Source organism: Diospyros lotus, chromosome 2 (assembly GCF_014633365.1).
Source record: "Diospyros lotus cultivar Yz01 chromosome 2, ASM1463336v1, whole genome shotgun sequence".
NCBI classification, from domain to species: Eukaryota; Viridiplantae; Streptophyta; class Magnoliopsida; order Ericales; family Ebenaceae; genus Diospyros; species Diospyros lotus.
In genome coordinates, this window is record NC_068339.1 from 46,917,950 (window position 1) to 46,932,949 (window position 15,000).

The following is a 15,000-nucleotide window of genomic DNA, read 5'->3' on the forward strand; positions in this document are numbered from 1 at the left end:
ACTGATTGCAGATCACCATACATTCAGGTTCATTCTTTATGTTCTCTTTTTGGTCAATGGTCACTAATTGATAATCCTTGCACGTAAGACCATATTCACTGGCCACAAGATTTTAGTCCTATAAGCAAGAGCATATGATTGGTTATTTGAAATGGGTACCTAATTAAAATTATAAAAATATATCCTCCACTTAAAGAGAAGCCCCTTTCTATTGCAAATTTGCAATGCATATTTAGTTTTCGATGCCTAAACCAGTTGGAAGAACCTTAAATGTGCAGCAATTTAAGACAATCCTTTTGATGAAATGGTAAAAGATTCCCATAATTTACCAGTTTCACATATCTCGAGTTGGCTCTAATTTTAAGCACACTCTACACACAAATGTATCACACATGCCTTCATTCAAGTTCATATCTTTGTTGCAACTTGCACCTAGACTCTATAGGACTTTGGCAGCTTTGATCCTTTAACAACCATGACCGTTACTGAAGAGAGAACAAATATTCAAGCACCTTATCTCCATCTACATAGCTATAAATGTGTGATTAAATTCATGTATTGATCTGAATTAAGTAAAACAAAATACCATTCACTTTCTTCTGTGAACAATAAAGAACCACATAAACCTCTTCATCCCTCTTTCATTCTTGATTACCTTACTCTTTCTCATTTGAAACTTGTACAAGAATAGAATCCACAAATGTAAATACCTAACAGTCACTCTTAACACTACAGATACCTCCCGACTTCAATGTTTCTTCCATTTCCTCTCTGAGGAAGCTTTTGAGCTTTACAGTAATGTCAGATAAATTGGGGCCTACCTTGACTAGGACAAATAAAAGCAAAGAATTATGATTAATAAATCAACTAAAAATTCATATAACCATATACTTCTGCAAGAGAACTTTTATATATCCTAAATACTACATTCATATCAAGTTATTTAGAGTGAATTTTCTTATAAGAAATGTTATGTTTATCTAAAGATTCCAAAATTTAAAGAATCTAATTTTCTTTGACTATGATTTTAGATTACAAATCCTAGTTGATTAATTAATTTTAGAGAAGAGATTAGATTATATTAGATTAGTTATCTTAATTAGTAGGTTATCTTTGATTATGGTTCCTCAAATTTAGGAATTAGATTAGATATCTTAGTATAACTAAGTTGATTATTTTTTTATTATAGATCCAAGTTAATTAAGGAATACAAATCCTAATTGACTAAGGAAAATCTATATATATATATATACACACACACAAACACACACACATAAATATATATTTATATATTTGTTGAAGGAAGAGGATACAAAAATTATAATGTTGTGTGCCGAAAGGAGATGAGATGATAAGAAGGTTTTGAAATTAAAGAAAGGTGAGAAGATAAAGGGAAGATGAGAAGATATAGATAAAAGAGAACGTGGTTCCATAAAGATAGGATAAGAAACTGTCACTTAAGTTTAAATCTTACCTTATCTGTTGTATCATATTTAAATTTGTGTTTTGTATCATATCCCTGTATTTTAGGAGCAAGCCTGGCCTAGCTCATCTATAAATACTTCCTCTAAACTCAATACAAGGTGAGAAACATTTTATTTGTTCATCTCCAGTTCTACCTAAGGTTTTCCTACCAAGGTTACTTAATTTGTTCAATATTGCCTATGGCTTATTTTTTTAAGCAATCAAATAAAACTCAAAGCTTTGGCTAATATGTATGTCGATCCCCTCAAACTCAAAGAGATCAAATCCCTTTCTCTTTTCCCTATTCATTTTTCAATTTTTCCCAACTTCCCCAATAAAACCCCAGGGTGGGAGTTATAAGTTTAAAAAAAATATGAAATCAAACTGTTAAATTAGTGATTACCTCAAAAGCTTAACTGTAAGAAATTGGCCCAAAAACAGATATCAAGCTATCAAAGATTCCCTCATATATATATAATCTCCTCACCATGTTAAGCTACCAATGTCCCAAAAGCTTAAACTGATAGTAAATGGACCACAACGTGTCAAGACTGTCTTCATTTTACAAGGCTCAATCCCATTTTGGCACCTTCTCTTTCTTTTATAAATTGTTTATTTATCAAAATATACATATATGAATATATATATGTATGTATCTCAAGATTTCCAACACTCCCATCACATGGAACCCTATCTCAAACACAAAGAGTTGAAAAACTAAACTAAATAAGTTCAACATAATAATAATGGACCAGATTAGAAAAAAGGGTGATCTTCAAGTTGTGATTTGAACCAAAAAACAAAAAGAAAAAGGGCTGTGTAATGGCCATTGAGAAGCATGGAGCCTCTTGCACAAGGGACACTCACTTTGGACCAGATAAAATAAAACAAATAAAGTGAGGCAATTTCAATGAACAGATACTCCAGATACCAATATTAAAAGGTGTTAGGAAGGCACGCAAATTCCTGAAAGCCTGTCAGCTGGCTGTAAACATTTAGATCTCTCTCTTTGGCTCAAAAAAGGGCACAAAAATACAGCATTTCAAGGAGCAGCACACACTCATAGGAGAGGGAATCAGTTGGTAGCACTGGGGTTGACAGTGGGGTGCTTGAGGTGAAGAAGTCAATGGCTAGAGTAGTGGCTTTTACAAACACCAATATGCAGAGTCCAAGGGAATAAGCCGGTCATTAGATGGATCAGATATGGAATTCATATAGGAGAAGAGTTAGGGACTGGGGACTTCATTCTCAAAGGAGAAGATTGTTGAGTCTTTGAATAGTCAGCACTGGGGCTTACGGAGAGGTGGTTGAGTTTTAGGATCCAACGGTTTTGGCAGTTGTGGCTTCTTAGAAGTTCTTATAAGGGTCCAAGGGAATAAGGCCTTCGTTAGATGGATCAGATTTGGGATCCATCTCAGAAGAGAAGGTTGCTGAGGCTTTGAATAGTCTCGATGGAGATGAAGAACCAGGTTCAAACAGTTCCACTGTGCTTTCTGTTAAGAGAGCCAAAGGATTGTTAAGAGTGGAGGAGATGGCCTCACACCAGTTCTTATTCGAGATTGATTCTTTTAGCAGAATTCAAATGCCACTTTATTGACATGGTCCCTGAGAACAGGTCGCCCGCATACATCCATGACTTTAGGCCCATTAATTTCGCACCAATTATCTACAAGAATCTAATGATAGCTTTCAAGTAAATACTGAAGCAGGTCACGCTATATTGTCTAAGGGACTCAAAATGCATTTACGAGTGGAAGTCAGACTCCGAAGCAGTCTTGATGGCTAATGAATGAGAGAAATCAAGTGAGAGAAATTGAGTCTCGAGTCCAAGGTTCAAGGTGTCATATGTATGGGCTAAACAAAAAAAGGCCTATGAGGATGCATTTTAGGAAGCCACATAATATATGAATAAAACAACTAGAAAATAAGCACGATCACAGAAGCCAAAATAAGAAAAGCATCCATGAATTTGGAATTACCTGGAATATCAGGGAAGGAAACCATTCTATTTCATCCACATTTCCGTCCATGTGTATGTACATGTCTGCACTAAGATTAGTGTCACCATCCTCAGTGAAGATAAGATCTAGAGCATGTTGCCTACAAAAGCTATCCTTCAGTCTATCAACTGCACCCAGAAGACGCCTCTTCCATTCTCTTTGCTCAGGATGACGATTTTGCCTATCCACAGGCCTTCTACGAGGATCATCTTTGTAACTAGCCTGATTCAATGGGGTAAGCTTCATGGCTGCACGTGGCAAAAGTTCATCTGCCAATAGGGATGCATTTGCAAGCAAAGCAATTTGCTGGGCTTCAGTCTCAGCAATTCGAACAATTTTATTTCCAGAGCCTTCATAGTTTGCTTCTTCTTCCATAGAGCCAGGCAATGCTTTTATGAGCATGTTAATATACGAATTAAATATCTGGAATAAACCTTCCAATGTTTTACCTCCCAGTTGCATACTTAGAAGTGGACCCACATCCTCAAAGAAATCCTAGAAAAGCAATTAAAATATCAAGTAAAGGATAAGAAGCAAAGATCACCAACAGTCACAATCAACGGTAAAGGAGATTCCACTGATTCCAGTCCTGTACCACCACCTGCTGAGTTCTAACAAACTCAAGTTACTCAAATACAAAAATAGCATATTAACTATCAGCCAGTGACAGTTGTCACTTCAAGGTGATCCTATTATAAAGACTACATATAAGACAAGTTAAATAGTGTAGTTAAGTGAAAACTGAAAGAACAGCTAGAATTCAAATTTCATATAAAAGATAATGTAGAGAAAATAGCAAAAGGACATTTCAAATAAATAATGTGATTAAGGATTGCATGGGCCGATTCAGTAGCAGAAGGAAAGCTGCATCTTCTACTTCTCCAGTTATAGTCCCAATCTCACTTCTTTTATTCTCAAAAAGGGAAAACTATAACACTACTTTGAACATGTCATGTTGCAACACTTATTCATGTTAAACATACTTCTATGTGTGTGCTGAAGCCATACTCAAGACATGTGAAGAAAAGATAATATAGTCATACAAAAAGTTATGCAATATGTTGGATGTTGCAAACACATAGTTTGTGGTCAGAATTGACACACGTTTACAAGGTACAGAGGCCCAAATTTTAAGCCAAATAATGGCTCCATTCTCCCAGTAGCTCTGGTTCTTGTCAGTTTGTAAATTATAGTTTGCTCCTCATCCCAACACCAAAAAATAGAGAGAGTACAGATAACAAAATTAATAGGCAGAAGAGATCACCCAGACATAAACAGGGTCAGCATAAAATCATTTAAGTGCAAGCATAGATACAGGAAAAAGGAAATGAATGTTTGATATTTGAATGAAATGGAAAATTAAAAACAAAATAAATTAATCACCTGAACCATCAGATTGAACCGATGAGCACTACTAGAAAGTTTATGCTGATATGCTGTCGTGGAACCAAGGGAAGCACTTGAGGATCTGCCAGGTTGACGTGTTAGAGTTGGAGGATATGTAAGTTCCCAATCATCAGCTGCAGCTAGAGCAGCAGTACTCTCTTCAATACGCTTTAAATTAGCATCTAGTGCTTGTTCAACACTAGGTCTAAAGAGTTTCAGCAGCACAGGAGAAAGAGCCAAGCCACGAGCTTCCAGCAAGGTGCAATGGCCTAAAGCTATTTGCACACACTCAGCCGCAGCCCTTAGACCTCCAGCAGCTGCAGATGAAGCTAATGCATGTCTTTTCACAAGAAGGGCAAGCGCCTCAGTTTGCTTCGTAGCCCACATCACAAGCTCAGAAGTGTAAGCTCGTTCCTTACCAAAGATGCTAAAAGAATCACTGGCAGCTTGAGCAATGGAAGAAAATACTAGCTGGGAAAGAGCAGCAGTATATGCTCCTCCATATGAGGTGCTTGATGGACGAAGGCTTTGCATGTTATACTGATATCTTTGGTAATGTGCATTGAGCAGCAAACTATGAGCACGAGGGCCATCCCCCAGCTTTTTAAGAGCTGAAATAGATGCTCGAAGCTCGTTGCCATGGGTTGAAGGTTGGCAAGCAGCTTCAGCAAGCTGATCAGCTAATTTTTGCCTACGTTCAGTAATAGCAGTTTGTAGCGACAAAAGCATTGCTGGACTTAATGTTTTATTTTCTTTTGCTTCACAAACTATATGCTCTCCTTCATCAAGGGTTTTCAAAGCTTCATCCACCCTCCTCTCAGCTAACAAAACATCAAGTGCATCAGGGAACTCTATTAACCGCTTCTCCAGATCTGAAGGTTCATTGTCTTCATAATTGGATAAAGCATTTTCCATAGAACCATCAGGAACCATGTTAGATAAAGAATCAATGTGAACTCCCTCAGCTAGGCCGTGAATTAAAGTTGCCTGAGTAGATAGCAGGTTTCTGATCGATAATAGCTCCCCCTCTAAATCTGATATCTCCTTTGACGTGCTGTTGAAAGAACATAAAATTATTTAGGATACAAGCTGCATTGGATAAAGAGTCAATATCATTAGCAGGATGATCTCCAAAAAAGAAAAACACAGCTCGGCTCAGAATGTTTGTGGCTACAAAACAAGCTAAACACCTTAACAGAAATAGCAGATAAACTCTTAGCCAAAGAAAAACAAAGAAATAGCAGATAAACTTTTGTGACAATAAATTAGCCCCAAGGTTCCTAAATTAAATTTCATAATTTCCTTTCATAAAGTCCTTATTTTTGTGTTGGCATATTCCCCTTACAAAACAAGTCATTTTTGCCAAATTTGTTTTGGCAACACTTGTTGGACTCAGGTTTTTGGCCAAGACTGGCCTAGGTGACACAGCGTGAGAGGAAAAATCAGTAAAAGGAGTGTAAAATATGGGCTAAAACAGTGTAAGATCAAATCTGGAACAAGGATCTGAAAATGGCTATTTATACTAGGGTCGCAGTGATAATAAATCCTAACATTACTCAGAAAGGAATCCTTCTAATCTTAGCCATCTTAGCCATCCATCTATATTAAAAATCACATGCCAGTCACATGACTATTTATTAAGGCTAATATAATAAAAAAGTTTCTAAAACCTACTAACTTAAATACTAACCATAACTAACAAATAAATAAATAAATAAAGAATATGCTCCTGCATCACTAGGAGATTTGTATAAGATGATTGAGGCATTTCAGCAGCACAGAACTGAACATGACTTAACCATGGCCGGGATATGTTTTCTGATGCAGCATTCAATTGTTAAAGAAAATATCCACTGTGACGTGACTGGATAAGTGTGCCCACAGGATGCAATATAGAGCCAAATGTTACGGTGTTGTTAGAAAATGATGTGGGAAATTTTCATTTCATTTCATGCTTTCCATTCCATTTTAACTTCCATTGTAGCTAAGAGAAATAGAAACTGAAGATGTTTGATTTTGCTGTCAGTTAACAAAAAAATGAAAAGAAAAACTTAAAAGAATGTTTGATCTTCAGACTCTGTGCTCAATTTTTTTCTCAAAAAACATTATAAATTTAAATTTTTTATTTTCTTTAGACATACAAAATGCATCAAAAATAATATAAAAATCCAAAACATTCAGAAAATAAAAATTCAGCAATAATATCATCCAACACAGTCAAAAAGGCACTTTGACATTATTTTGTTAGAGCCAAAAAATTCTGATTATAAAATTCAGTGGAAACAAGAATTTCAGCAAATGCATAAAAAATCAGCAAAGTTTCAGTTTTTCTCAGAAAAGTTAAGAAAAATCAGCAAAAACACCTGATTTTCTCCTTTGTTTTGCTGTGTCTATACACATGTATATATATATATATATAGAGAGAGAGAGAGAGAGACCAGATCTGGTCTTCTTCTTCTTCATCATTTTTCTGTACATTCATTTTCTTTTTTTTTTTTCTTTTTTTTTTTGCTGGGAGTATATTCATATTCTTTTGCGTATTCTTCATCTTCTTTTCAATTTTACACACACACACACGTCTATATGTATAGAGAGATGTATCAGCAAAAACACCTGATCTTCTCCTTTGTTTTGATGTGTATATGCACATGTATGTATATATATATATATATACCGAGAGAGAGAGAGAGACCAGATCTGGTCTTCTTCTTCTTCATCATTTTTCTGTACATTCATCTTCTTTTTTTTTTTTCTTTTTGCTGGGAATGTGTGTGTGTGTGTAGAGAGAGAAAGAGAGAGAGACCATCTGGGATCACCAGCCCCAAATCTGGGGTAGCCAAACCCAGAACTGGTTCAGCTACCCCATTTTAATGTGTTTGTTTGTGTTGGGGGTAGAGAGAGAGACAATGAGGTGAGAGGTGATCGTAGATGATGGCAGTAGCCAATCAGAAATTGTTCGTATTGATGCGTGACAAAGGGTTGGTTTCTGTTGGATTTGATGAAATCGGTTTTGAGTGGGATAATGAAATGGAAAAAGTGAACATGGAAAGGGTTTAAAACTGTTTCCACTTTTTTCATTCCTTTTGAAACATGTTTTAGTTTTCTGGAATTGAAGTTGTTCACCCAAACAGCATTTCAAGAATTTCCATTCTATTTCAGGTGAAATGAAATGGAAATTCTTGAAATACAATAGGTTATAAACAGGCACTAAAGAACAGAGTTTTACATGACTTAATCATGGGCTAAGCATGGCCATGATAGATTGTAGACGAATTAAAGATCTGCTAGTTAGTTCCTTAATTCTGGATTTATGATCCCATATTTTGGTAAGTCAAAGACTGCAAAGTTTCCCAGAGATTGCAATCTATCAGCTTAAGGAAGCAATCAAAGGATTTGAGCAACCTTACAATTCCCTTTATATAGGTACATAATCCTAGAGTTGAAGCAAGAGATACACCAATAACCATAAGGCAATAGATGTTACACAAAGAATACATTGTTGATACAAAGCTATTCTAGAAGTGATACATCATCATGCATCAACCATCCTTTGAGAGCTTCAGATTCAAAGGGGCATAGTCCCATACTCTCATTCTTGGCCACACAAGTTTCCCTTCTCCTCAAAAGATCATATTTGAAATCTTGGCAGCAGCCTAGCAAGTGTGATCTAATTTTAGTAGCCAAAACCATCCAAAACTGTCAAAAGCACTGCCATCTAGGCTTCAATAATGAACCATGGAATAGCCACCCCTTGTTGATGAACCAGATGATCAGTGCTTGAAGAGCTTGCAAGCAAGTTTGAAGCGCCAGATGAGGTTGGTGTATCCATTCAACTAGGGTAGGTAATAGTAAGTCTTTTATGTACTTCGTTTCTCATTCACAGTGAAGTTGCCCTACTGGATAAGGTCCCATAACTTTTCCCGTAAGAGTTTTCCAAGCAAAATTTACTGTGTCTCCTCTTTACTTTTCTATATTTCTTATTGTGTTTCTGTGGGTATTTCGTTCATTCATGAGTGTACTCTAGAACCCCTATGTTTAAACTTTGATGATTTCAAAGCATAGGTTGTGCATTCATAGCTGAGAAGAATTAGAGATTTCAAGTTTCAGGCACCAGTGTGGTTTTGAGGCTGGTAATTTTTGTGGGTATCACATATGTGGAGTGCCTTCTTTTGGATATTCTATTTGTTTACTTTGCCCTTCCTTATGCAAACGATGCTATTATTCGTCTTGACTAATAACAAGCAGAAAATCCACTTTGGCCAAGGGAAGAGGGAATTTTTAGTGAATATATGAATTTGAGAAAGAAGATGCAAAGACTGTAAATTAATTTAATTTTATGCAGCCAACTGGGAGTTGCTAAACCTCTGCTTTGATTTAATTGAGAAAGTTCATATGCAATGCCACAAGTAATTAGAGTCAATAGATGTTGGCAGAATGCAGAATGGGGGTCAGAAAGCTGTTAGCGGGATTGCCTAATACTCAGGGAGGAAGGAGAACTTGCATGGATTTGAGAAAGAAAAGACACCTCTTCACAAGCTTAAGTACATGTTTGAGCATTTTATTTCTACAAATCAAGACTTCTCTTCCAGCATGTATTCTAATGGAGATCCTTTTGAGCCATGTATTTTTTAGGGTAAAATACGATTGGCCTTCCAACGATTTACACCAATTTTACTACTAACTTTTCTTTTTCTTTTCTTTTCTTTTAGTTTGAAAGTCTAAAATGGGACACTAATTTGGGTCAACATAATATGAAAAATATCTAAACTACCCATTTTCTTTTGTTTCATTTTTCAACCATTTAACATGCTAACTTTGATAATGATGTAAATAGTGGATTGGATTTGTTTAGAAAGGAAGGGTAGAAAGATATGACAAAATGGAAACATTTATAATGCCTACCAAAAAAACCATTTACAATGATTTATAATTTCAAATTGTTGACGCATGGACAATTTTACACTTGTTGATTGGTAATTTAAATATTTGATATTGAGTATTATTTTATTTTCACCCTAAACTTGTCTTCATACTATTATGTGGACATTTTTCTTATTGTAGTATAATGTAACTAATGAATTTTTAAGTCTATTTTAGTATTGTGTGATGAATTTTATTTATTTATTTTTTTAAATCTATGTTCTAATTATCATGTATTTATTTATTTAATAAAAATAAATCCTAGTCCTACCATTGAACATTGACCCCCTCCCATTTCCAATTCTATACCAGGTCTGGGTTTCAACATACTGATGTTAACTACGTTGCAAAATTACGAACAGACAACTTAGACATGTCATGATACAAACACATGTGGTATTTTCCAAAAATTTCCTCAAAAATAAGACCAAACACAGAAGGGATGCAAGAACACATAAATATATATATACACATATATACACATTAAATATATATACATGAAAACAATAGCAATTTCTTCACACAGGAAAATAAACCAAAAAGACAAAAATCTTATATCTATTCCCCCATTCGTAAACAATTTTAAAGCTTTGGTTTGAGAATTGATAAAATTAGGAAGTATAAAGGAGATGAACTAGTACGTACTGATTCATATTTTGTATTCTTTCACTATATTATAAATAACCTTACCAATTTATGATTTTTTTCTCTGTACATTAAGCACATATACATTTGATCCATAAGGAAGCACGTGTCCCTTAGGTGTTTAGAGTGTCCCACTCTAAATAAACTAAAAAACAATAGGAAAGTTGGATGGTTGAACAAGTGTCCAATGATAATCAAGGAGTGCACAATGAATATTTGTGTCGAAAATGGTAACAGGCATGGAAAGTGAGTGGCATTTTCTTGATTGGTTTCTTAGTGCAATGCTATGATGTCATGAGCAACAAAAGGCAGACGATTTGGGTATAAAGTAGCATTTACATATTACCCAAGCATCTATTGCAAAAGGGCTTACCGTATGAAGGCTGTGTAGTTAGCATAGACACTTTTACGCATTTCCTCAGCTGAAGCTCTTTTCAAGTCCAGAAGATATGAGCATAACTGCCTTATTTCCTGTAATGTAATGCAAGTGTTAATATAGTAGGTGAAATCCCTGAATTTCCCTCAGCCAAAAAAAAAAAAAAAAGGGACCCTCTAATACGATATGCTCATACAAACAAAAGTTTGCACAGTAAATTAACAAGTTGAAGGAGCTTTTGTAATGGGAGGGGCATGGAATGGTATGAAAATGAGTGGAATGGAAAATCTTTTCTCCTGGTTTGGGAGATGAGGGGATGGATAGTAATAAAAAGTACTTTCTTTTTGTTTGAGAGAGATACAGTAATGGACGGAATGGAATATTATTAAACAGCAAAAGACAAATATACCCTCATAATGGATATATGAAAAAGATGGATACATAAATAGTTTTGTCCGTATACAACATGAATACTTTTCACTCACTTCCATTCCATCCAATCTTCCCCAAATTGGGGGGGACAAACAATGGAGCTTTTGATGAAATTTGAGGGAAACCATTTCCATCCAATTCCATTCCATTATTAATATTCCTACTAAACAAGGTAAACCTGATTCCAGCCATTTCCATTCCATAACCCTCTTGTTTCACTCAATGATCGAGACAAGTTTGGTTCACATGTGTTAAGTCTCGAATTTGAGACTTAAGCAATTCAGTAATTACAGTAGTCGTAGGAGTCTGAATTGAGAAAAGAGAGAGAATTAGGAAATAAGAGAAAGAATTGAGAGAGAGAATAGGAGGGAAAGAGTTTGGAGGGAAAGAATTATGTCCAATTCATTCATAATTCCCATCCAGGCACCTGATTCCTTTTTATAGGCGGCCTTCAGTTGTAACCGTAAATGTACAAGCGGCCCACAACTATAACCGCTAAGTATAACAGTGGTTATTACATGTGTTTTGCTAGTTACAACCTTACCCCTTCTCTACTTATTACAATAATACCCTTGTCCGCCCTTAGGGTCGTGACATTCCCCACCCCCCCTTTGAGGCCTTTCTTGCCCCCAAGAAAGGACAGAAGATGAGCTGCTCGGGGGTACTACTTCAGCAAATCCGATAGATACTCCCAGGTAGTGTTGTCTGGGTGTAGGTGACTCCATTGGACTAGTACCTCCATTAGTGGTAGTGTGTCCTTGTAAGTAATCCTCCGGTCCACGATAGCTTGGGGCTCCATAGTCACTTCCCGATCTTCATCTTCTGTGGGGAGGTTTGGGCTAGTAGTGGCTGCAGGCTCCACTGCTTTTTTTGAGCAATGATACGTGGAACACTGAGTGAGTAGTGTTTCCCTCTGGCAATTGCAGCCGGTAGGCTAACTCGCCCACCTTGGCAAGTACTGTATATGACCCAAAGTACTTAGGGCTCAATTTAGACACCGGGATTGTTGAAAAGGAATGGTGGAGGAACCTCTTGACTTTAGGTATACCTTGTCTCCCACACTAAACTCCCTGACACTCCTCATCTTATCAACAATTTGCTTTATTCTGTTCTGAGCCATGGTAAGCTCCTTTTTCAACAATTGTATCATATTTTGGTGTTGCTGTAAATAATCCTCCACTGCGAACATTGTCGTAAGGGCATTCATCAAGGCAAGTAGGGTAGGGGCCTTGTAACCAAATAATGCTTCAAATGGGGACTTTTTAAAGGCATTGTGGTACCTTGAATTATACCACCACCATGCCATCGACAGCCATCGGTTCCAACTTTGGGGTTTGGCAAAGCACATACGCCTTAGATAGGACTCTAAACACTGATTTACTCTCTCAATTTGTCCATCAATCTCCAGGTGATAGGCAGTAGACATATTCAGCCCTACTCCCAACCCCTAAAACAACTCTTGCTAGAAATAACTTGCGAAAATCTTGTCTTAATCGAACATTATTGATTTGGGAACCCCGTGGATCTTGGCCACTGCATCTAGGAATTGCCTAACAACCTCTTGAGTTGTGAATGGGTGAGTGAGACTCACAAAGTGAGCAAATTTGGTCAATGTTGAAGATTGTCTCGAGTTAGTGATAGGTTAATATGCAGTGTTTTGTATGCGGTTGTGAGTTAGTTGATAGGCAGGTGGCTCTCTTGTAATATTAGTTATTAGTGGAGGGCAAATCCGAAAATGTCATAACTGGCCCTAGGAAACATCACTCTATGTTCTATAAATAGGGCAGGGGGGCTGAGAGAGAGTTAATCGCATATACTCTTTATGTTTTCACGAGAGCCTACAAAGTGAGAAAGCTGTGAGTTAGAATAGTCTTGTTCATTCTTGGAAAAGCTTGTATCATGGGAGAGAGAAAGAAGGAAAGACCTGTTGTTATCCATCAATAAAGAAGGTTGCTCGGTGGTGGTTTCAAGGCTGGATGTAGTGCCATTCACATAGCATGAACCAAGATAAAATTATGTCTCCTCATGTGGTTTGAATGTTTCATTTCTTATTCTATTTATGCTTTGATTTCAGTTCTTTTAATGACTGTTAGTGTTGTGGTGTGTTCGCTGATGATTTTGAGGAGTGTGTGATCGGTTTCTTGAGAAGATTAAAGGCTGCCAGTACTCCCAATTTATAACAAATTGGTATCAGAGCCAGGTCTCTCATCGAGAACCATCAAGAATTTAGAATTTCATCACATACCCGCAGGAATGGCTTCTATAGCCTCTGTCGCACAATATGATATTGAGAAATTTGATGGCCAAAATGATTTTAGCCTATGGAAGATGAAGATGAGAGCCCTTTTGGGAAATCTTGGACTGGAGGAAGCCTTAGAGGCTGAAAAGCCTATGCTCGAAACCCTAACTGAAGTCCAGAAAAAGGAAATCAGGGATAGGAGTATAGAAACCAACAAAAGAGCCTTTAACACTCTTATTCTAAGCCTAGGAGACAAAGTCTTGCGAGAGGTGTCAAAGATGACAACCCGAAGGAGCTTTGGAATAGGTTAGATGCACTCTACATGACTAAAACCCTTTCTAACCGGTTGTATTTGAAAATACAATTTTTTCTCTTTCAAGATGAGTGAGGGTCAAAGGTTGCAAGACCATATGGACAGTTTTAATAAACTGTGTTTGGATCTTGAGAATATAAATATTAGGTATGAAGATGTAGAAAAGGCATTGGTCTTATTGCACTCTCTTCCTAAGTCCTATGAGACCTTTGTGGATATCTTGAAACATGGAAGAGATAAGCTGACCCTAGATGATGTGATAGGAGTTTTGAATTCCAAGGATTTGCAACACAAGGTAGAGTTCCAAAAATCTGCCATAGAAGCTTTGGCAGTGAACACTAGAACAGAAAAAGGAGACCTTATGTTCAAAGGTAGGTCTCGGTCTAAGTCTAGGAGTGGCAAGAAAGTGGTTAAATGCTTTCATTGCCATGAAGAAGAGCATATGAAGAAGAACTGCCCAAATAGGAAGAAAGAATCCCAAGAGAGAACCAGCCCCAAATGCTCAAGCACCATGTGTGGTTTTAGTTATGAGAATGTGGATGTCCTATAATTTCTTCTAGGTATGCAGGAAAAGTAGCATAGGTCCTAGGTTAGGGTATACTTCTCGTAGGAAATGGGTATTTACCCATAGAGACATGGTGGAGAGGGAAATGGTTTGTCTGGGCAACAAATTAAGGTCAAGGAAATTAGGATGCATGGTGGAGTTGTTCCAGAATCTCAGAAGCTGTAAAAAATATGTCCCTGATTTAAAAGAAAGCCAATTGTCCTTAGGAAGAATTAGATAGTAAAGGATTTCTCCTATAAAGAAGAATTGGAATCCTAAGGAGTTGCATAAGAATCTCTTAAGGAGATGGATGCAACCCTCAAGAATGAAGGTTATGTGGTGCATACTTGCATTTATATGTGGATAAACTGCAGTGACGCAGCGTGCAGCGCGCGTGTGAAAAAAAACACACCAAGATAAACCCTTGAAAGAACAAACTTCAATGGCCGAAGCTTGGCTTTTAAGAAGACGCAAAAATAAGATTGTTTTGCTAAAAAAACCAAAATAAGTTGCTGAAATTTGATTGAGAAAAACTTGATTACAAACTCTAAATCCTAGGCATATTTATAGTATTTGGCTAATCCAAATCCATCTAATATTTGTAAACAAAATCCAACTAAAATTCTAATAGAAATAAATCCTAAGTAAAAGTTAACTAGAATCCTAATAAAAATAAAACCC

The 15,000-nt window shown here is 36.6% G+C and overlaps 1 protein-coding gene across 2 annotated transcripts in view; it reads right to left on the reverse strand.

Moving 5' to 3' along the window:
• Positions 1–15,000, reverse strand: part of LOC127794483 (exocyst complex component EXO84B) — a 28,721-nt gene that overhangs the window by 3,527 nt on the left and 10,194 nt on the right. The window contains exons 2-4 of one of the 2 annotated variants that reach the window (XM_052325611.1): positions 10,789–10,886; positions 4,848–5,904; positions 3,444–3,959 (exon numbers count right to left, since the gene is read on the reverse strand). In XM_052325611.1, the coding sequence (XP_052181571.1) occupies positions 3,444–3,959; positions 4,848–5,904; positions 10,789–10,886 (1,671 nt within the window). Of the gene's footprint in view, positions 1–3,443; positions 3,960–4,847; positions 5,940–10,788; positions 10,887–15,000 lie in introns of those variants that run through there. The other variant, XM_052325612.1, reaches the window with a different exon arrangement.